This window comes from Elgaria multicarinata, chromosome 1, assembly GCF_023053635.1.
Source record: "Elgaria multicarinata webbii isolate HBS135686 ecotype San Diego chromosome 1, rElgMul1.1.pri, whole genome shotgun sequence".
In the NCBI taxonomy this organism is placed as follows: Eukaryota; Metazoa; Chordata; class Lepidosauria; order Squamata; family Anguidae; genus Elgaria; species Elgaria multicarinata.
The window spans coordinates 167,737,952-167,761,860 of record NC_086171.1 but is presented as its reverse complement, the minus strand read 5'-3'; the positions used below and the strand labels follow the sequence as shown (position 1 = coordinate 167,761,860).

At 44.7% G+C, this 23,909-nt stretch overlaps 1 protein-coding gene across 2 annotated transcripts in view; it reads right to left on the bottom strand.

Moving 5' to 3' along the window:
• Positions 1 to 18,727, bottom strand: part of MFSD4A (major facilitator superfamily domain containing 4A) — a 60,369-nt gene extending 41,642 nt beyond the window's left edge. The window contains exons 1-2 of one of the 2 annotated variants that reach the window (XM_063142706.1): positions 18,466 to 18,727; positions 1,053 to 1,251 (exon numbers count right to left, since the gene is read on the bottom strand). In XM_063142706.1, coding sequence (XP_062998776.1) covers positions 1,053 to 1,251; positions 18,466 to 18,698 — 432 coding nt within the window. In that variant the 5' untranslated portion in view covers positions 18,699 to 18,727. The remainder of the gene's footprint in view (positions 1 to 1,052; positions 1,252 to 18,465) is intronic. The other variant, XM_063142697.1, reaches the window with a different exon arrangement.
• Positions 18,728 to 23,909: the final 5,182 nt, after the last annotated feature.

Genomic DNA, 23,909 nt, shown 5'->3' with positions numbered 1-23,909 from the left:
AGTTGCATCCAAGCCAACGTACTGAAAGCCTGTTGCAAGTAACTTCAGGCGGTCCATATGATAACAGCATAATTATTACACCATCAGCAAAGGACTTTTTCTGTATGGGGGCTGGACATGCCCTGTGCTCTCAATGCACACATGTCAGTTCTCTTCATTTTCTGCACAAAAGACAGGGCTGAATGTGGGGGTCAAGCACAGCCTAGTCAATCCAATGACCAGGATACTCTGTGCATGTAGGATTCTCTGGTGCTAAATTGTTCTTCCTTTTGGAGGCAATGCTGCCAGCACTTCCAATTTCACACTAAAGTGTTAAATTGAGAGCAAAGACCTTCTCTACAGATGTGTGGGGTCGAACTGTCCTGGCTGTATAATAGGAATAATGCCTCCCAATAAGATAGTGAAATAGGATAGATGTGGGGAAGAAGCACAAGGATTTGGAGCAGAAGCAAAGATCAAGAGCCCACAAATGGACTTATCAACTGGCGAGTGCAGATTTTTCTCGGACCTTTTTGCAGCACTAAAGGGAGTCTTGCCCCTTTGTTAAGTCTAGAGCCGGGAACGCAAAAAGAGCCAGTGCTGGATCATACCAAAGGCCCATCTAGTCCAACATTCTGTTCCCACAGAGTCCAACCAGCAAGAGAAGCCCACAAGCAGGACATGAGCACAACAAAACCTTCCTGCATGTGCTCCCCAACATACTGCCTCTGGTACTGGAGGAATATACAGCTGTCAGAACTATTAGCCACTGGCATTCCCTCCTGCTGCATTAACATCAGAGACACTTGGAATGCATCAAGCCTCTGATGCTCAGTGCAGTAGAGACAGTCCTCATCCCTCTCCCTAGCTCAAACATGGGAAGGCTGAGAAAGGACACCCCACACAGTCAAACTGGGCCTCACATTCAGTGTGATAGCAGAGGAGAGACCCCACACATCCCTTGTGTGGGGAAGGCAGGCTCATGGCTACCAGGGACCTGGCAAAAACTCAAGGCAGGGAAACGTACCTAGATCCAAAGTACAGGACCAGCCCCACCTCGCTACTTGTCTTACCTGCAGGAAGACTGCCGAATCCTTCTGATAAATCTTCACCAGCTGCATATTGGACAGCGTGTCGATGCACCCCATGGCCAGGCCAGCCATGGCCATGACCACCGCAAGCACCACCACATTGTGGCAGACAGGAATGATGGCAAAAACCACAGAGATAGCAAGTGAGGATGCAAAGAGAGCAAGCAGAGACTGGGCCAACCTGGGTCAGAAGAAAACAGACACAGTTTATTTCTAGTTATTTAAAAGCTTTTTACATCGCACTTAGTAACTGTATTACTGAGGAAGCTTACAACACTAACACGCCCCCCACTACCACCAGAATATTCATATAAAATATAAAACAGATGACAGTACTAAAACAAAATGCACAACTTTCTGCAGATTAAAAAAACAACAGCAAAGTTGATTAGTCAACCACTAAGGCACCATTAAGAGTCCAGGAAAATAACAAGGTGTTGACATGATAATATGTAAATTAACAATCAAAGCAAGCACCAGATTAATAATCAAAGCAAGCAGTGATGAACATGGATAGGGTGAGGGACCTCTACATATGAGGGACCACTACAGAGAAGGCCCCGTCTCTTGGCCACCACCTTCTTCAACTCTGAAGGTAAAGGTGAACTTCCAACAAAGATCTTAGAAGGCCAGGCAAGTTCATATGGGACCAGGAAGATAACACCGCAGTCCCTGACTATTTAGAACAGCTTTTCCCAACCTGATGCCCTCCAGATGCGTTGGACTACAACTCCCAGCAAGCCCTGGGAATTGTGGTCCAATACATCTGGCATATGTCAGGTTTGAGTCATCCCTCTGAGTCATGCTTGGAAGCTCTTTATTTAGCAGCTAGTGAAGCTCTTTGAGTATTAGCAAGGTACACCTGCCTCCTAGCAACTCTTATTCAGGACCCACCAAATTTTCTGAACAGTCTTTGCAGGCACCAGCCCCCACCCCATAGAGAGCCCTACAGTAACTGAACCTGAACAATTACATGAGTCACAATATTTCATGAAGAAGGTGAAATACCAACCGACATTGGGTAAAGGCATTTTGCACCATGAACAACACTTGGCTGACCATCTGCATCTCATAACACCCCCATCTCAAATGTAATAACACCTCCCCTGCAGCCCTGGATCTTATCCTTTAAGGTGAGGGCAGCTCAATCCAGAGCAGGTTGTTTCCAAAGTCTTCAATCAATCAACAGTACCCCTGTCTTTTCTTGGTTGAGTTTCAATTTACTGGCACCCCACTGAGTCCATTAATGTTTCCAGACACCGAATTCAATATCTTGACCACCTCATCTGGATATGATGACAAGTTATCTATCATCATCATCGTGCTGACGATGCCTCACTTGAAATGTCTGAATAACTCCCACAGACGTTTCAGATAGATATTAAATAGCTGGGAGATCAAGATGGAGCAACACCACAACACAGCAGAGCAACGGTCTCCCAGGATGCCCTTCTGAAACTGATCCATCAATGAGGAACGTAGCATTCCCAACAGTCAGTCTGGAGAAATACCACGGTCAATGGTATTTAGAAAACGGCAAAAGGGTTCCAGCAGAACCAACAGGGTGACATACTTCCCAGGCGAAGGCCCGTCAGAGGGGCAAGCAAGATGGTTTCAGTCCAAAAACTGGGCTGGAAGCCATACTGAAATGGGCCAAGAAATAAATCAGCTTCATTCAGGAATGTATGGACTCTAGGGGTTAAATTTATTTATTTATTTATTTATTTTATTACTTTTATATACCGCCCCCCAGCCGAAGCTCTCTGGGTGGTTTACAACAATTAAAAATAGTAAACATTAAAAGTATACAAAAATTTAAAAAAACATAAAAACAGTATAAAAACAACAACAGTATCCATTTAAAAACAACAGTTCTGGGGGGCCGTTAAAAAACAAACTTAACGTTGTTAAATGCTGTTAAAATGCCTGGGAGAAGAGAAAGGTCTTGACCTGGCGCCGAAAAGATAACAACGTTGGCGCCAGGCGAGCCTTATCGGGAAGATCATTCCACAGTCGGGGGGCCACCACTGAAAAGGCCCTCTCCCTTGTTGCCATCCTCCGAGCTTCCCTTGGAGTAGGCACTCGGAGGAGGACCTTAGATGTTGAGCGCAGTGTACGGGTAGGTTCATGTCGGGAGAGGCGTTCCATCAGGTATTGTGGTCCCAAGCCATGTAGGGCTTTATAGGTTAAAACCAGCACCTTGAATTGGGCTTGGAAACATGTAGGCAGCCAATGCAAGTGGGCCAGAATCGGTGTTATATACTCAAATCTCCCTGTTCCAGCTATCAATCTGGCCGCCGCATTTTGCACAAGCTGCAGTTTCCGGACCGTCTTCAAAGGCTGCCCCATGTAGAGGGCATTGCAGTAATCTAATTTGGAAATTCCAGTACATTTCTGGGCCTCTTCCTCCTGCAGCTCCCCACATGTCCCAAATCGGCTGTGGAGCGCTATCCAACCATAAGATGTGAAAATAAAATGGGAGTGGCTGAATTAGCCATCCTAAACTCCTTTGAGGAAGAACTGGGTGGCGTCCATATGGCGTCGCTTTACCTATTGATTCCCCCCAAGCCCTGCAGCATTGCTGTCGTGAAGTGGCATCAATAGGGTTACATGGCAGGAGTGAGCGCGGGCTATCCAGGCAGGAAAATGTGCAGTGCCACTGTCACACGGTAGTAAAGGGCAGCAAATATCAAGAGTCTGAAACCCACCAGAACTTTTTTGTTTGTTTGTTTTCTGGCAACACTGCACAACATTATGGCTTTGAAAGCTGGTATCTGTGCATCTGTGCTGCTACAGTTCATTGGATTTATGCGTTACACATAATAACTGTCCTTACTTTTGTTCCAGACCTTAATATTGCCATGACAGCCATTACTAAACACTCACCTGGGGCTTGTCCAGCCCGCCCCCTGCCCCCTATTCCCATGCCTACCCTGCACTGGGATCCTCCCCCTAACTACACCCACTCTTTTAATCCAAAGTGAAGCCACCACTGGCCTGGATCAGAAGGCACTTTAAACCACGCCTTTAAAGCCGTGGTTTAAAGTGTCTTCTGAACCAGGCCAATGACTGACTAACAAACAACAGTAGTGACATCAGAGCAATGTAAAAACTTGTGGTAAAGACACATCGAAAATGTGCAGCTTCCTGGGGAATAGCATGCGGCTGTGTCATATAAACAATGGGGAGCAACTGCACAGCCACAAAGGAATATGTAGCGCATATAACCAAACTCTAAGTGAATTGTTCTTAAACAAATAAGCCTTGAATTCAACTTCTTTCTGTGACGGGCGAACTCATAATCTTACTAACCTCCTGAAAGACTATAATCAGCTGGTGAATGTACAAAACCATGAAGGACAGCTAAAGGAGAGATTTTTAAAAAATCTTAATGCCATTTGGTGTATGTGTATCGGAGTGGGAACATTCCAGCCATACTGGTGGTAGAATTTAGTCCTAGATACACGTTCCGTGAAAGGAGAACAGGGTAGAGTTCTCAACCCTATGACAAGAAAGAAAAAACTGCAATTTGCAGCACAGCTAAAGCTTTCAACAAAAATAAAAATGCTTTCAAATGCTTATTGTTACAAAGAGAAAACAAGGGCTCAAGATTCTGAATTGCCACTTTTAACTCTCTTTCTCTCTCTATAGATTTAAAATACTTCAACAGTGACAATGAGGCTAACTTAGGGAAGATGAGCAAGTCCATGTGGCACACACAGTTCTGTCCTCACTGCTGCCCCCATCCCTCAGCATCTGACACCTGAGGAGGCTGCCTCACTCTGCCTAATAGCAGATGCTGTCCTCCTTTGCATCAGGCCCAGAATTTTTTTTTTTTTAAAAAAACCCCTAAATAAAGTAATTGTGGCGATGCAACCTACCTTAGGTCAGCTTGAGGATCCTGACCTGCCAATTGAAACTCAACGATTTAAAGGACCCAGCTTTGCCCACACAACAGTAATCTGCAATGCCCTCTCAGATAGGGCCAGCCTAAGATGCTCATTGTGAAAAACACTAGTCGTACCTCCCCAATAGCAAAAAAATATAATATTAAAGAACTTGGCAATTTGCTGTCCTTTCACTGGGCCCAAATTCCACTGTGAGATACAGGCCCCCTCACTTAGGTTAATGGCAGGGTCAACCCTGCTTCCAGGTGCCTCAGATCCCAGCTTTTCCCTTCTCATGGTTTTATACTGTTTGTTTTATACTTTGAATGGTTTTAATTTTTGTGAACCACCCAGAGAGCTTTGGCTATTGGGCGGTATAGAAATGCATTAAATAAATAAATAAATACATAAGGTCTGTGAAGAAATTCTGCTTGGTATTCCTTACAGCATGATTTAAACAGACTTTGCTGACATACTTTTAAGCTTACATCTATAGTACTGAGGGCTAGAAACCCCCATTTTGAAAGAAAGAAAGAAAGAAAGAAAGAAAGAAAGAAAATTAAAACTCGCAGGATGTCAAATTATTTTTTAGTGGCAATTTCTGCACATGCACATCATCACCACAATTCACTACGCACGCAGAACTACTTAGGTCATGGATAGGCAACCTGATGCCCACCAGATGCTTTGGACTACAATGCCCATAAACTCATACTGGTTGGGGATGATGGGGGTTGTAACCCAAAACACCTGGAGAGAACCAGGTTGCCTTCCCCTGACTTAGGCCAAAGAGTGATGCTAGGTTGATCTTGAACATTATGAGTTGCAACTCCATACTACTTCATATCATATTTGTTCTTTTAAGGCTGGTTTACATGAATAGACGTGGCCTGTTATTTAAATATGCAACATGCCTGTGATCATGTGTAAAAAAATGCTTGCAAACAAAGCTAAGTACAGTGAGCAGAGATTGCAACAGCTCTTTCCACTTGCTGGGATCATGCTATTGAATGGGCACATGTTTTCCTCACCCCCACTGAGGTCAGTGGAATTTATCAGGGTTGATTTAAAGTTTTAAAATTGTTTTTAAAGTTTTGATTTTTAAAAAAAATGAAAAAAAATGTTGTTGCAAGTTTCAACTGCCAGTCACCTTGGGGCGCACTATTTTGGCTGAAAAAAGATTCATAAATGTATAAAGAAAGAAAGAAGCATAACTTTGATTGGCTCATGCAAATTATGACTCTGATGCAAGTGTTTGTGCATCAGTAAATTTCATCAATACTCTGATGCAAGGAGAGCCCAATGAAACACCAGCCCGTTCCACCAACCTGCAAATGTGCTTAAGACTGTACTGAATGTGACAGGTTTCCTACACAGGAAGCATTTCTTGTACTTGCAGTTATGCAGAGGTCTGCATCACATGTGACAATCTGCACCCAGGTTGCATCGGTATTTCCTACAAAGGAGTGATTCACATTGGGACTGTATGAACTGGCCCCTAAGTCGGAGCTCAATGCAGAAATATACAGCCGCAAAAAAAATTAGGGTTACTGAATGAAAAACAACTGCCAAGTGCTAGTGATGTGTCAGCAACAGGCCCAGAGCTACAAAATGACTCCTCTGGGAGACAAAAAGCGCACATCAGGGGATAAAGATGCAGATGCTAGCAACAGATACACTGGAGATGGGAATGGTGCCAAGTCTGGAACTCTTTGCGTGTTCAGTGGAATTAACAAGAACAGCTACCCTTGCTTGGCTTAGGAACACACTGAGGAGTTAAACATTAATTGTTATTTATGAGCTCTTTAGGGCAACATAAAGATCTGTGCTACGTAAAAGAGAGTGCAGGCTGGAGGGGGAGTAAAGAGCAAGTTTTGTCCTCTAATTTATATAAGAGATTAAGAAAATGTTTTGCTATGCACTGCCAGCAACCAACGCAGTAACTTGCTTTATGCACCACTGCATTTATCCCCTGGGACTGGTGACAAGGAAGAAGAAAAAATCGCTTGCTTCCTATGATTGTATCCAGATTTCCATTGTCCATTAATCTACAATATGCCATCTGACCAGAAGTTTCATAAATTTTCTGGGATTTGGGGGGGGTTATCTGGTTTAGATGGTTATCATGCAACACTGCTCACTGGAGGAATCAGGATCATGAAGAACAAGTCCAGTATCAGCAAGGCCAAGCAGTTGCGAGGACCCACAGCCTTCAGAAGCGCCCATCTTTGTTGACCTCGAAGACCCTCCATTCACCACCACTGCTGCCACCTCTCCCTGGGAAATCCCCTACAGCAAGAGAAACTGGCCAGCATGGCTCTTCAGAGAGCCATCCAGGCCCAAGTGCCAGGCTCTGAGGGGCCCTTCCATCATGGAGACTGAAGAGGTGTCCCAGGAGATAGTGTGTACTGAGGGTCTCCTAGGACACCTCTCCTCTGGAGGAGCTGCGTATCCTATGTTTAACCAGAGCCAGCAGTGAGAGGAGGGGTGGGCAGCAGTGGGGCACTGGTGAGTGAAGGGGATGAATGAAGGGGAGACAAGTGGGGTGGAGGTGAGCACTGGCAGATGGGCTCAAAGATGGACGAGGGATAGCAATGGGAAGGGCAAGTGGCCACAGGATGGGGCAGTCAGCCAGTGCCAAAAGCAGGGAGGAGGAGCAGCAGCTGGGGCCTTCCAAGAGCATCCAGAAGTGATGAAGAAGCCCAACCTATACTGTATATTTGCTCTGCAGCATAGGGAGAATGGACATAGCTCAGGGGAAGAACACATATTTGAATGCTGAAGGTCCTAGGTTTGATCCCCAGCATCTCCAGATAGGGCTGACAAAGCCCCTGTCAATCAGTGTAGACACTACTGGACTAGACGGGCCAATGGTAAAGTAGGGTGACCATATGAAAAGGAGGACAGGGCTCCTGTATCTTTAACAGTTGTATTGAAAAGGAAATTTCAGCATGTGTCATTTGTATATATGGGGAACCTGGTGAAATTTCCTCTTCATCACAACAGTTAAAGCTGCAGGTGCCCTGCCCTCTTTTAAATCTGGTCACTCTAGTACAGCTCCTGCACCTCCAACTGTGGTGATGAAGACAGAATTTCACCAGGTTCTCCATATATACAAATGACACCTGCTGAAATTCCCTTTTCTATGCAACTGTTAAAGATACAGGAGCCCTGTTCTCCTTTTCATATAGTCACCCTAGGTAAAGGGCAGTTGGCAAAAGGCACCTTCCTATCTGTAGCTTTGCAAACATGAAGTCAGTGGTATTAGAAGTGGCACCAGCCACTGCTGCTGAACAACTCCAAAATAGAACAAGGAGGAAATTCACATCTTGGTGGTGGGACAGCAATGGCAGATGGGAGTAGACCAGAAATCGGGAGTACCATTGCGGAAGAGCCGTGCTCAGAGACTAGCTCTAGTCTAACTCATAATAAAGGGATACAAATCACCTTCCCCCTTCTTCTTGGTGGCTGCTCAGTGGCTGAGTATTAGGGCCTGCCCATCTGTGCACATGGCCACTGCATAGGGGAATCTGCATAACATGGGGTTGTCCCACCATAAACTGCATTGGCTTGAAGAGGGGCCTGTTTTCTCACTTACATTCCCCATGGCAAGTTGGAATCCAGTCTAAGAGCCTTTCTGCATCAGGCATTTATTGTGCGCTCATGATTTCTCACTCACGGTAGTTTGTGGTGTCATGACGATGTCATGTAAGTGCCCAGCAATACGCCTGCTTGTATACTTTACAGAAGCATCCACCTGGCCTCTCAGAAATAGAACACTGAAGGACTTTTGATCCTAACCGACAAGACACTTCCAATACTCCCACGTTGCTGTTCTTGTTGCTGGTATTAATGTATTTAATTTATATCCTGCCTTTCTGCCAAAGAATGGGGCTTGAGGCCACTAACAATAATATTTGGATTAAAAACAAAATCTTAATTAAAACATAAAATGAAAACAAATAAATTAAAAATGCAACAGTAAAAGAAATAAGCAGCACCAAACAGTTAAAAATTCAACAATAATGTTCTAGCAACAGACCAGCTTACATGCCAAAGCTCTGTCTGAATATAAAGGGTTTTGCCTGTCAACAGAAGGACAACAGAGACAGGGCCAACCTAGTCCCCCTGGGCAGGGAGTTGCAGAGTCAGGGAGTGGCCACCAAGAAATATTCCTCTAATGTTGGTGGTACCAAGAGAAGTGCCTCCCCAGAAGATCTTACAACTTTGGCAGGTTCTTGTTGCTGCTGTTTAACCAAGTCCACACGTTCTAAATGTGCCCTCTTAGAAAGCTGAACAGAACTTTCCACCTTTCAGAAATGGAACAAAATCTAAGCATACAGGGGGGAAAAGCACAAAAATATGCTTTGAAATCCAGGAAAGAGAGAGAAACAAAACTAAACAGTTTGAATTTTAAGATGTCCAGTTGTTATTTTAATATTTTATCAGTTTTATATGTTTTTTAATCAGTTTTATGCATTTTATTGAAATTTTGATCCAGAGGGAGAGGCGGGTAAGAAATAAATATATTAGTAGTAATAGCTTTAAGGCATCCAACACTGTTCGTTCTCTCTCTCTCTCTCTCTCTCTCTCTCTCTCTCTCTCTCTCTCTCTCTAAGATAGTGCTAATGGGGGTCCATCAGTGGAAGAAAGAATGAGCCAATTTTTAATGAAAACCTAATGTGTGAAATGGGAACAGGTTGAAGCAAGCAAGCAAAAGCACTTAAAAATAGCACAGGTAGGATCGAAAGCCGACACAGAGGAGCAGTGAAACCAACGCTGTATGTGTGTATTTCCTAATAATAACAACAATAACAATGATTGACTTGTGCTATATTTTCCAAATATGACACATCAAAAAAAGAAGATAAACAGAAATAAACATTAGAATGGCTATTGGATAATATAAGATCAGTTAAACATAACATCTTAAAGGATGGTACTTAATTCCACCCCTCCAAATCAAACTTCTGTAATGTCTGTTGTTCCTGGTTTCTAAAAGTATCCTACTACCGTTGTCCACGCATAGTAGGTGGTCTCTTGTAATTATCCCTGCTGGCCCTATGTTAAGTGTGAGTTGAACAAATTGCATTCTGCTATTATAACCAGAAATGGGGTGTGGGGTGGAGGAGAGGTTAGGCTTTACAGCTTCTACTCAGAAAACAGCTGAGAAGATTGATCTGAATCTTGGTCGTGTAAGAGGCGTCAGTTTGAGGATGGCCCCTCTTACCCAAAAGGGTAAGAAATGGCTTATTTATAGGCGCTTAGATGAGTGACCGCCAGCAGTTTGACAGATACTGTCAGGTTTTTCCCCCATAGACTTTGCTGAGGTTAAATATATCAGCTGAATTCTCCATTTGTATTTTCTTTACTGAAACTCTAGGACAGGGATCCCCCAACCTTATAGGGTTGGTGGGTAGATTTGGAATTTTGAGGGAGTTGTTTTGCAGGCTTCCTCCCATATGTTTCATGGATACTGCCAGCAGATGGCGGTGCTTAATTGCATGATTTAGGGTTATTACTGCATTTTGGTGACTTTTTAAATGGCACTTTTGAAAACAGTACAAGAGGCATCGAAATTGACAACATGATGAAAAGGCCCCGCAAACTTCCATGAGTGAATAATCACGAGTGCACAGTAAGTGCTTCGTGTAGAGACTCTCTAAAAGAAAAGCAATGTACCCCAAAATCTAATTACAAGGCACGGAAAAAGAATTCAGCACTTGCAGATCTCAACTCAGGACATATTTGAACACTACCCTACCAATATGTTAGCTCTTTCGGAAAACTGGCTGAGGGGATATGGCAAAACTGAGCTCTTTAATGTTTCTCCAAACCTTAGTAAGCCTCAGAGCCTTTTACAAGGGCAGAAGCCAATGAGAAGATGTAGGTCATGCAGCCTTTTCCAGCATGATGGGGGGGGGGGGGGAATCTGATCACAACACAAGTCCCTGATCATCTCAACGAGGCATTAAGGTCTGACAGTACAGAAAGCAACATCTTTTACACTTACTAACATCTGGGAGGAAAATGTATTTTCTGTTCAGCTAGAGGTGAAAAGCCCTGCACTATGATGTAATTTGAAATTATGAACACACACTCAGTCATAAATGTGGTATATTAAGTCCAGTGACCTGTGTAGGCTTGCCCTTATTAGCTGAAGTCTGTTCCTTCCAACATGGGATGCATTGCTTTTAGTAACATATTGCTGACTAGGACAAGAAGGGTATAGAGTGGGACAGGCAAACTAGAGGAATATTGCCAAGTCTTGTGATAGCATCTCATCATATATGGTTATAGTTTTCCCTCTACCAACTCAGTCATGGGATTTAGTTGAAATTCTATCATGTTCTTTGAGATCTTGCATCTTCCAATAAATGTCTGAATGCTGAATTCCTGTTGGGTCGAAAACAAAGAGGCCAATAAAAATAACGGAATCTTTTGTGATGATCTCAAACATCACATGATTCCCCACCAGAATTTCCATGATTCTATGCTGATACTTTGTGAACACTTGGGGTCTGCAGCTGTTAGTTTAAGGACGTGCCTTCCAGCAGTACATTTGCAGCAAAGAGTAATTTCAATTCTCTCTCCAAATATAGTGAGAAAGTCATTCCCCCACCCCACAGCCAACTGTGTGAGCGCACTCATTCAGAGTAATTTACATGATGGACTGATCATTTTTGAGGCACAGCAGTTCAGAGTGTGTTTCACCATAAGCTCAATGGTTACAGGACTTGCAAAGTAATCTGCTTGGTAGGGGGACCAAAAGACAACGGCCCTCACCTGCATTGCATTTACATTAGATAAAGAAAGGGGACATAGTAACAAAGATTTATGTGGTTTCAGTATCTAAAAGGATCAGAATACAAGACATTATTCAAGTAGTCACTTGACCTATAAAGTACTTGCTTGTCCTGGGAATGCTGAGCCTGAAGAAGAGTAGACCAAGGGGGTCACATTAGCACTCTTTGAATATCTGCAGGGTTTTCCCATAGAATAAGAGCCTCGTGTGGCGCAGAGCGGTAAAGCAGCAGTTTCTGCAGCTGAAACTCTCCCCACGGCCTGAGTTCGATCCCAGCGGAAACTGGTTTCAGGCAGCCGGCTCGGGTCGACTCAGCCTTCCATCCTCCCGAGGTCGGTAAAATGAGTACCCAGCTAGCTGAGGGAAAGGTAACAATGGCTGGGGAAGGCAACGGCAAACCACCCCACTATAAGGCCTGCCAAGAAAACGTCCGCGAAAGCTGGCGTCCCTCCAAGAGTCAGTAATAACTCAGTGCTTGCACGAGAGGTTCCTTTTCCCATAGAAGAGGGCAAATACTTGTTCTCTACTGCTCCAAGAACAGGATTAAATCTAATGAGCTTAAGTGACAATGGAACCAATTACCTAAAGCGATGCTGGGATCTCCCTCACTCATTGAAAGCCATCAAAAAGAGGCTGGACAGTCATCTGTTGAGGATGCTCTAGCTCTTGATTTCCTGCATCAAGCAGGGGATTGGACTTCATGGTCTACAAAGACCCTTCCAGCTCTATGCTACACCAAAAAAATATGGGAAGCTGCCATTGGTCCATCCATACAGCAGCTCTCCCAAGATTCAGAAAAGAACTTTCCCCAGCCCTACCTGAAGATGCTGAAAATTAATCATTTGTTTTTGCACATACAAGTGTGACCACTGTAAGAGGAACATGTAGTGGAGGGGATGTAAGAGTGTATAACCGTGCATCCTCTGCAATTTCCTTCCATCCTGCATAATTTCAGGGAAATTTTAATGACAGCTTAAAGGTTTTATCAGAATGAGATACATCTCATTGATTTTAGGTGCTGGATCATTTATGCATTTGAAGCACACTGTAAAGCTGCTTTAAACAAATATTAGGCAAATGGAACATAAATTATTAAATAAATAGGCCAGATGATATTCTATTCATCCTGAGAGATGGCAATATTAAATAGGGTGCAAAGAGAAAACCCACCTAGAACTGCCTTCTAGGATGGCAGGAAGTTCATTATCTTTTTTCCTACATATATGTATGAACTCCAAAGAGTCAGAAAATGAGGCATAAATTGATCACTGACGTCAGTCTAAATCAGGGGTACACAATACAGTATCTGCCAGATGTTTTGAACTACAGCTCCCATAAGCCCTGACCATTGGCTGCTTGCTGCGGCTGATGGGAATTATAGTCCAAAACAACTGGTGGGCATCAGGTTTCTTACCACGCTCTAAATCATTCATTATAATCTGCTCTACTGTGAAGACAGCACAGAATTTCACCTCAAATCCTAGAAGCACATGACATAATAGGAAGTAATGAGCATGGCCAGAGGACTAGACCCAAAGAGCCAACAATCTACAAAAAATTGGCCAGTGATGCCCCACCTCAGTAGGAACAGCTTTGAATATGACATTTTTCCTCTGCCAATAGTGCAGGACCATAACACACCAGTTTGTCCATGGAGTGCTACTTCATACGTTATATTGTTGATACACAGAAAGTATTCCCATCTGGAAAATAATGCACATCTGTGTGTAGATAGTACCCACATGGTATACATGTGCTTAGAAGCTGTGTCACAGTATGTCTATAAATCACAACAAACTTATTCAATTCTTATATGTGCGAAGCCACACACAGGTGGAGAATTACTTCTACATAGAAATGCTTTAAATTTAAGGAGAAATGTTGCATATGACGTCAATTTCAGTTAATATAATATTTTTGATAGTTTAAAATTTGTATACTTTTTAATGTTTACTGTTTTTAACTTGTAAACCGCCCAGAGAGCTTCGGCTATGGGGCAGAATATAAATTTAATAAATAAATAAATATAAATAAATGATAGAGGTAACCCTGAACAACACCTTTCTGCTTTTCTGAGAAAGAGTTTGTCAATTAACTCCTTTCCATTGGCTGCCTTACTGAGAGAAGCACAGTCACCAAGGAACTATTTGGTGAGAAACCATGAGGCCATAGACGAACATATGCCAGGCAGTGATCTCTTAGTGTTCAAGAATTTGCAATTACTTGACCTGCCTTTGACTTCATTCCTCCTTTAAATACCCACAGAACAGGTTCACTGTTATGGAGAGCCCTTGGAAGAATGATGTTTGGCAGCAAGTTTCTGGCACCATATCCCAGCAACATACAACAGCTGCAGCATGGGGTATAGGTGAGAAATCTATATGCAAATTCCATATCCCTGTCAAAGCATCCCAAGAGCAGCCCAGTCTATTAATTGAATGTGGGTCAATTAATCCAAGGCCCTTTCCAGATGCCTCATGCATTAACTAAACGCTTACTTGAATGTGCTATAAAACATGGCATGGTCATACTACATCAAGTTTACGCCAGGTTATTATATAGGCCAGAGTAATCATGGTCATATCAGCAGTTAAGCGTTAATAATAATAATAATAATAATAATAATAATAATAATAATAAAAAAATTGTTACCCGCCTCTCCCTCTGGATCAAGGCAGGGTACAACACAAAGAAAAACACCATAAAATACATACAACTAATTCAAATGTTTAAAACCACTGTATCATTAAAAGCAGCACACCATTAAAAAAAGGCATCTTAAAATTCAACTGGGTAGGCCTGCCAGAAGAGATTAGTCTTTATGGCTTTCTTAAATTCTGAAAGACTGTTAAATTGACGAATCTCAACTGGCAAGCCATTCCACAAACTGGGAGCACCAGAAGAAAAGATCCTCTGGGTAATAGTTGTCAGCCTTGTTTTTGTTGGCTGGAGTAAATTCTTCCCAGAGGACCTGAGTGTGTGGGGCGGATTGTACGGGAGAAGGCAATCCCGCACCATGTAGGGCTTTAAAGGTGATAACCAACACTTTGTACTTTGCCCGGAAAGTAGTTGGCAGCCAATGAAGAGATTTTAAGACCATGTAATGCGGTCACCCCTAGGTGTACCGGTGACCAACCTGGCTGCCATATTTTGAACTAGTTGAAGTTTCTGGACTAGGCACAAAGGTAGCCCTATGTAGAGTTCAAGTGAGGTTGTACTTCTAATTTACTTTGCTATGTGAACAACTCAATTCAAAATTAATTCTCAACAGCAACTAAAGACATACTTTGGGAATGGGGAGTCCCGGTTCAACATGTGCGTGTTCTCAACTGATCTCTCCATGAAAGAGACTAATTCCTCATTGATGGGATCACTTTATGATTTGTCCCTTCCAGGAACTCTGTATGAAAATGGAATATTTACTGTGCCTGCTTTACCCTACATCAACGTTTAAGTGCTTGTTTGACCCTGGATGCTGCTTGCCAACTTCCCGGAGAATCAGAGGACAGCTTGAGTTTTGACACCAAGGTTATTAAAACAGGTCCTTTACAACAGACCCCTCGGGTTGCAAAAACACTCTGAGAAATCCTCAGCAGGATTTCTGCAGCTTGATGTTTCCATTTTGACGTAGATTAGGAACTGCTGGGTTCTATTTCTCCTGCACCATAAATCTTTGCAGAATCACGCCATATGCCCCACTGTCCCAAATTCAGCAATCAACATGCGCAAAGAGACCTCAGATAATCACAGTGACATCATATGAGCAGATCCAAGAGCCTGCCTGCGTGGGCTCTACAACAGAGCCAGGGTCCCACAGAGGAAAAGCTCTGCAGCCTTGATGATTTCTGTGAAGTCACTCAAGTGACTAAGTGCTCTGCAAGTTATGTAAGGCTCATTTTGCATGACTTCTATGTCAAACCTGTCCAAATCATTTTTGGGTCGATCCAAAAGCACCCAGATTACTTTGATCTTATTCAGATGAGCCCTTTGAATGCTTCTAAAGATATGTCCTTAAATAATTCAAGAGGAGAGAGAAACACAGGGGAAAAGAAAGTCAGGAAGGAATAAGGCAACAGAGATTGTGGGAGAGAGGTTTTTGAGATGCGAGTGGGTGATGGGCTTAGAAACCAACTGGGTAAGGAAATAGGAGAGGAAGCAGGGAGGGAGAGGGGAGAAGAATATTATGCTAAATGTGAAACAGATTAACACACACACACACACACACACAATTGTGAGTTCAGGGAGATAGTTAGAATGAAACAATCAGTTCCAACATTTTAATAACAATGCTGCTACCAACATTAGCCAACTTGTTTTTGTTATTGTTCCTGTACCTTCTACAGCCCAACACACAATGGTGTCATGCCAGGAAGAAAGTGAGCTGTTTATTGGAAGCTGGTAGATTGTATTACCAGCTCTTAAAATCTCAGCTACCAAATTACTCCCACAGATGTTATAAGTAGCTGAAATCTGGTGGCATTATTGGTCATTAAATCCAGAAACTACAAAAAACCCACCACCCTTTAATCAATAGCAGGAATTCCCAAAAGTATTTTCATAGCACTTCTTAGATAATCCTTCCCCAAACTATGCGCTGCAGATGTTTTGGACATCAACTCCCATCAGCCCCAGCCAGCATGACCAATGGGCGGGGATAGTGGGAGTTGTAATCGAACTTCCACTATCCCTGCCTGGACAGTATTGGGTTGTGGACGGCTGTCTTAAACGATCTGGTACTGGAGCATTGTCTGTTGAAGTGGGTGAGCACATTCATATTATTTTACAATTGGATACTGATATTAACTACAAGAGACACCAGTTTTCCCAAATGCTATCTTAAAGAGCATTGTAAGCTTCATTCTTTGAAGGGGATTTCTTCATTTCAGAAGACCTTATGTTTAGTTCAGTCTCTTTGTTCTGTCTATGAATATTTTTGTGAAACTAATTTATGAATAGCAAAAGCTGTGTTTAAGAATAGGGAGAAAGATACATTTACACACACACACACAATCTGAGATGACAAAAGTGTATGGTCAAGGCAGCCCCATATGATCAAGCATCATGTTTTGGGATATGAAAGCGATCTATCAGTTTTTTCTAAACATTCAGTCAGGAAATCCGTGGCTCTCATGCAAATTCAGCAGATGCACAGTGCAGCGCTAGGACCGTAGATACAGTAAAGGCGCCTCACAACCTGAGATGTTGCATTTGCGGGGAGGAGACTGTCCAAGACTTGCCACATTCCATATTCCAATGCCTGCTGTTTAAAGAATTAAGAACCAAATACTTGGACAACTTACTCTTTGAAAAGGGCCATTGGCCTAATCTGCAAAAACCTGAAGTTTGCAAGTTAGTAGCAAGGGCAAATGAATGGACATCTTATTGCTCTTGCATTCACAGCTTCAAATGTGAGAAAGTTTTTTGGGGGGAATAGTTTATGTATTTAATTATTTTTAAGATAGCTGAATGGTTACTCCCACCCTTAGCTGTATCACAGACACATTTCATTCTTACTTTGTTATAGCCTATGAATTAAACAAATAAACAAATGTCAATTTAGATGCTAGATTCTGGCATGTCTGGCTGCTCTTAACAGGAGCAGAGCTAGTAAAAAAAGAAAAAGAAAAAGAAAAAAGGTGGACACATGCCAGCACAGGAGGCTAGAGGTGTCATGGAATCGAGTAAAAGGCATTAAACTGGCATGTTTGACCAATAAAGCCTGAAACGTTTAGAATCCTACAGAATTTGAGAGACAGTCGACTTTCTTATGCTCCACCTGACAGCTTCTCCCAACCTGTGTCTGGCTACAACTCCCATTATCCCTGATCATTGGCTTTGTTGGCTGGGAATGATGGGAGTTGTAGTCCAGCACATCTGGAGGGCACAAAGATGGGGAAGGCAGGTCCATCATAGCCCCCTCTCCCCAAGATGAAGCAAGAGTGCCCATTCAGTGTTCTCCTCCGTGCGCCACGTCTCAACAGCAACAACACACAGAGCGCTACTCTCACTGGCTGCCTAACAACAGCAGAGCTCCTATTCCCTGGAGATGTAGCGCAGTCCAAGCCAAAGTGTTTAATTTCTAGCTGCGCTCTTTATGCCTTTCAGTGCCAGGGCTAATGGGTGTCGGCGCAATTTCACAATATACCTCGATGCTTTCGTTTGCTGGGTTCACGGTCTGCTCCTATGCATGCAGGATTGAGAAATAAGGCCGGCCAAGTTCAATGGAACTTCCTCCCAAGCGTGCATCAGACTGCAACTGTGCAGCCCGATTCTACGAGGAGGGGGACCTGGGCATGGATTTCCACGGGTTTAGATGTGCCTAACTTTGCACAGAAGCCCTAGGTTAAGAGGTTAGAAATTGCACCACATCGGTCGGTGACAGGTTCACGGGATGGAGTCCCGGAAAGGCTGCCGAGGGTAGGGGGAGTAAAGCAGGTGTGGGGCAAATAACCAGAGTCAGGCACTGATTTCTAGGGCAAAGCCTGGCACATGCCACACTAGCAGGCTGCCAGCAAAGCAGCCTCCTTGGGGCTGAAAAGGGCGCCGAGGTGGGGCGAAGGAACAGAAAAGGAGCAAGCGGGCTTTCTCGCAGCATCCTGGCTCCAGAAGGAAAGAGGGGGCAGCAGGCGACGCCGAAGGATGGCGAGCACCACGCACCAAACGAGGATGGGGTGGGGTGGGGCGGGCGAAGGGGTGTCCTTACGTTCTCTTGAAAATGCCTCCCAAGCAGCTGCCGATCAGCAGGCAGAACTGTTGCGAGAAGAAGACCCAGGTGATCTGCGAGAGCGAGCTCTGGGTCTGGCAGCGCAGGTCCAGCAGGGTGGGCCCCAGGAAGGCGATGCACAGGCCGAAGCTGAAGAAGACGCTCCAGTAGGTCAGCGTGGGCTGGAGGTTCCGCTTGAAGAGCGTCGTCACCCGCGCATCCCACCACAACATCCTGGGCTGCCCTCGGCGAAGAAGCGGCCGCTGGCGACCCCAAGCCAGTCCCAACGGGCGCGGGGAGACCAGCGGGCAGGCGAGTGGCGCCCCCTAGTCGCGCGCACTGAGGCTCCGAGCCTCTGCTTCGCTCGGATCCACGCCAAGCCGCTCTTCCTGCTGCTGCTGCCCGGGAGACGAGCAATCCGGATCCGCGCTCCTGGCGGCGGCGGCGGCGGCGGCGGCAGCTGCGGGCCAGATCCTCGCTTCCCCTTGCCTCGCCAGAGCCAGTGCGCCCTGTCTCTCCCCCTCAGAAAGCGAGCCGGAATCCCGCTCGGAAACACCTGCAACCCGGATCCTCCCCAAGCCTCTCCGCCCAGTGCAATCGCGAGCCTCCCCTCCCGCCCACGATCACGTGCAAGCCGCCCCCGCTGCCACCCCCCAGTCCGCCTGTCCCAGATCCTGCTCTCTCGGCTCCCCTCTCTCCAAGGGCAACGGAGCAGCCCTGCCCAGGTTTCCCGGCCGTCCCACTCCCGACGCGTGCAGCAGCAGCAGCAGCAGCAGGACGCCTATCGCGCAAGGGGGAGCGGGCTGGGCTGCAGGGCAGGGCTGAGCGGGGATTGGCTCCGCCCCTTCAGCTCGGGGAGCCGCGCACAAGCGGCAGCAGGCGGCCGCCTCCCTTCTCCGGCTCCCGGGGCAGCCGGGAAGGAGGCGTGAGGCGGCTTCCCCTAAAGGCGATGGCCAGCCGGCTCGGAACGGCGCGCTGGAGCTGCAGGGTTGGATGGCCGAGTGGGGAGGCGGCGGCCTCCGCGTTGTTGACGCGCTCGCCTTCCGCCGCTGTTCGTTCTGCTACGCGCGACATCTCTGCCCGGATCCTCAATGCTCAGTTCGGCGCAACTGACTCCGCGCACGGCGTGGCCCCTGGGTAAAAGTTACCTTCCAAGCCGCGTCCAGGCGAGCTTTTTTTCAAGCGCCCCTGAAGCGGGATCTGTCTAGAAGCGTTCATCACACGTGGGGTGTTTGAGATGGGACAGTTTTCCTGTACGGATGGCACCTGTGAAAGACGTGCTGAGATCGCCAAGGATAATAGGGCACGTGTCTTTTCTACTGAGTACACGGCTACACCTGCTGGAGATTGCACCTGCTGTACATTGATGGTGATATATAAATAAAATAATAATTTTAAGAGAAAGTGGCCAGTCATTGCTGCCTGATTCTTGCGTGTTTGCACTGCAGTCAGTACACAGGATGATGCTTTCTCCTACTTTCCTACACAAAAATACTTTCTGTATGCAAAAATGGTAACATCTTTGTAAACCGCCCAGAGAGCTTCGGCTATGGGGTGGTAAATGCAATAAATAAATAAACGTCTGAAACAGCTCCTTTGATAATGGGCTGATTTCTTCCCACCCCCTTGAGAATTGAAGGTGAGAATTCACTTGGGAAGATATGCATATAATCATGATCTTTGTTTGTTGCAGTCAAAGCCGCTACTAGCAACTTGTTCATTAATGGCAAAAGACCACAGGCGTGCTCAAGGGGTGTGCCTGGCACACTCTAATGTCTTGAGTAATAAGTGCCGAATTAAGGGGGTCATTCAGCAGGTATCATTTGTATGCATGCAGCACCTGGTGAAATTCCCTCTTCATAACAGTTAAAGTTGCAGGAGCCCTGCCCTCTTTTGTACCTGGTCAAGAGGGCAGGGCTTCTGCAGCTTTAACTATTGTGATGAAGAGGGAATTTCACCAGGTGTTGCATGCATACAAATGACACCTGCTGAAATTCCCTTTTCTATGCAACTGTTAAAGATACAGGAGCCCTGTCCTCCTTTCCATATAGTCACCCTAACCACTAGGCCTCTGCTGGAGCTTATGACTGAGGCAGGATCTACACTACTACCTTAAAATGGTTTATAACAGTAGTGACAACTGTTGGGGCCCAGGACACCCTGCATATACAGTTTTCAAAGCGTTTTCAAAGTGTCATATCCTGCTTGGTGTAGATCTGGCCTGAATATTCAATAAATGTTCACCTTTTTAAAAGAAATAATTCCCTGGGTGCACACCCTAATGAAATGTGCTGCACATGCCTATGCGAAAGGCATGGAGATGATTCCTATTAATCACTTCAAAGTTGAGCACATGGATAAGGGCAATGGAGGTTTCCTCTGAAATACAAATAGAAGCTTCAGAGAGGAGATATTCATTAGACCCTGGCAGGGAAAGAGTGAAGCCTCCCCATTTCACACACAGGGTCCAGAGGTTGCTATTTACATAATACAAAGAGCATGTTAATTGCATTCACACAAATCACATCAGGGCTAGAATGGGCTTAAGACTTTGTAAGATCCAAGATTCTTTCTTGGTCATAGTTTGGGATTCTCTGACTTCCCTTGACTGTGGCCTTTCAACAGAAAATTGGGTTTTAGGAATAACATAGTGTGTCCTTACTTATCAACGGACAGTTTATGCTAATGTACACATTGTCTACAGATCCTTCCTAGCACTGTATATTTATTGTTCAGCAGAAGATCTAGTACAGGAAGAAAGTCAAATGGATTACAGGATAGGATGGGTATTGACCACGACTTTAGGACTCCGGATGTAGTCAGAATCATTGCAAGCCCTAGTCTGGGGAAATGTATAATAATAAAGAAGAAAGTGTCCTTGAGCATGTGCAAAATGCTGCTAGCTAACCAGTGATGTAGTGGGAAAGTCTGAAGGGCAGGTGCTCATCATGACATTCCCCATAGCCACGCTGCCAAGGACAGTCTAAATTTAAACTGTGTTGATCCATCCTCTCTTTCTCTCTCTGTATTATATATGTCTTTAGTAGAGCTAATGGGTCTTAGATCTACATCTTGTGTCAAATCATTATGAATGTGGAATAAAAAGCAGGATATAGCACTATGAAAGCAGGATATGGAATGTGGATTGTGCCCCAACAGTTATCAGTGCACTTCAATACGCTAAAAAGCAGTAGTGTGGATCTAGCCTTAATTGACTGACTTAATAGTTTGCATTATGACAGGGATAGCTTACTGCTTGGAAAATCTATTCTCCCCACCCCCTCCTGCTGCCTGCTACTGGGAGGAATGCAGCTAAGAGGGAAGGGGGGGAAGCCTGAAGCAGTTGGCAGGTGATGTCATCATCCCTGCTCATCAGAAAGTCTCAGAGCTTCAACCCTTGGAGCCCTGGCTGCACTACACCACTGTGGCTGACCACAGAGTATGGCTGAAAATAGCAATAGAGACGCCCAGATGAGTCTCTGACTGTGGTTCTGGGAATTGTGCAATGGGGCAGCTCACATCTCTCTTTTGATGTTAAGTGCTATTCATACATCTGGAAGTGTGTGAAGAGGATGCATGAGTGATTTGTGCTTTTTCTGTTACTATTTCCTAGTGGTCTACAAAGAAGCTGTCACCAGCAGGAAGTGTCCCAAGACCTTTTGGTACCTGAGGTACCATTTAAAGGGTGCCCTCTCCTTAGAACACATTTTACACCTAAATTCAATGGCTGATGATGGAGTCCCAAACCTGCCACCCGAGGCAGCCACCTCCCTCTACCTAAGATAGGGTCCGCCCTGCTCAGAAACCAACGACGATCAGCTCCCACACGGCTGGTTTGGGGTAAGGTCAGAACATGTGCTTCCTTCCAGGGAGTTTTGGGCCCCAAATCTCTTAAGAAATCAAGCTCTGCTTGACTCCCTTGAAATGGTAATAAGAAATCTTGTGCCTTCCAAAATCTACTGCCAAGTGCACAAAATATGCAGATGAGGTGGCAAACATCAGAATTCTAATAATTAAAGCGCTTGCAAAATAAACAGAAAATAACGTTTTTCTTTTCTCTATTTCTTTTTTCTTTTAATGGAATTTATACAGTGGCTGTCAAATCTGTGGCAGGCTGGGGCTGTGTTGGAATAGCTCATGCTTTGCTTACGCAGAAAACTCCCTCTGGAGGAGGACGAGTTTATAAATATTTCACCTGCTGCGTTTGAGATGCTAACTGGCAAATTTTAGAATGCTCTTGCTTGCTTCCTCTCTCTCTCTCCTAGGCAAAGCAATATACACAGGCATGCTGGGCAAATGCTGGAGTGTCATGTGTTGGTTCTCTCTCTCTCTCCCCTCTCCCTCTCTGCCTGAGTGCTCCTGTGGATATGTGCCGACCTCTGGAATGTTTTCATGGAGAGGCTGCAAGTGCCAATTTTTGCGACAGATTTTTTTTTTCAAAGTCCAACTCCTTTAAACAACACCTGATCTCTGATCCTACTTCAGATCTGTCCCTTTGTCAGGCATCTTATCTTATCTGTAGGATTACTTGTGGGAGGCAGTTGTGGTGCTTAAATAAAGCAGCATTCATAAAAATCACCTTTTCATTCCAGAATCTAGATGAAATCATCTAAAATAAACTCCAGTGCCATTGCTTTCATGGACAAGAAACACTTTTTGGCATTCTTGGGATTATGTTGCTTATGGCAGATCAGATCACCTTACATGCATTAACCATCTCTTCACACAAATAGAGTGAATGAGATATGGTAGTCAGACTTTAATCCTATAATACTTCCCTAGCGGGGGGGGGGGACTCCTATTGCAGTCATTATTATTATTATTATTATTATTATTATTATTTATTTATTTATATAGCACCATCAATGTACATGGTAGGACTTACTTCTGAGCCCACATACATGAGAACATAAGAAGAGCCATGCTGGATCAGACCAAGGTCCATCTAGTCCAGCATTCTGTTCATACAGTAGCCAAACAGCTACTGACTAGGGACCCACAAGCAGGACATGGTGCAACAGTACCCTCCCACCCATATTCCCCAGCAATTGGTTTATATAGGCTTACTGCCTCTGATACTGGAAGTAGCACATAGCCATCAGGACTAGTAGCCATCAATAGCCTTATCCTCCATGAATTTGTCCAATCCCCTTTTAAAGCCATCCAAATTGGGGGCCCATCACGGCATCTTGTGGTAGTGAATTCCATAGTTTACTATGTACTCTGTGAAGAAGTACTTCCTCTTATCTGTCCTCAATCTCCCACCGATTAGCTTCATGGGATGACCCAAGGCTCTAGTATTATGGGAGGGAGAAAAATGTCTCCCTATTCACATTCTTCACACCATGCATAATTTTGTACACCCCTCCCCCTCCTTCCCCCCCCAAGCTAAACAATCCTTGCTGTTGTAATCTTCCCTTATAGGGGAGATGCTCCAGCCTTTT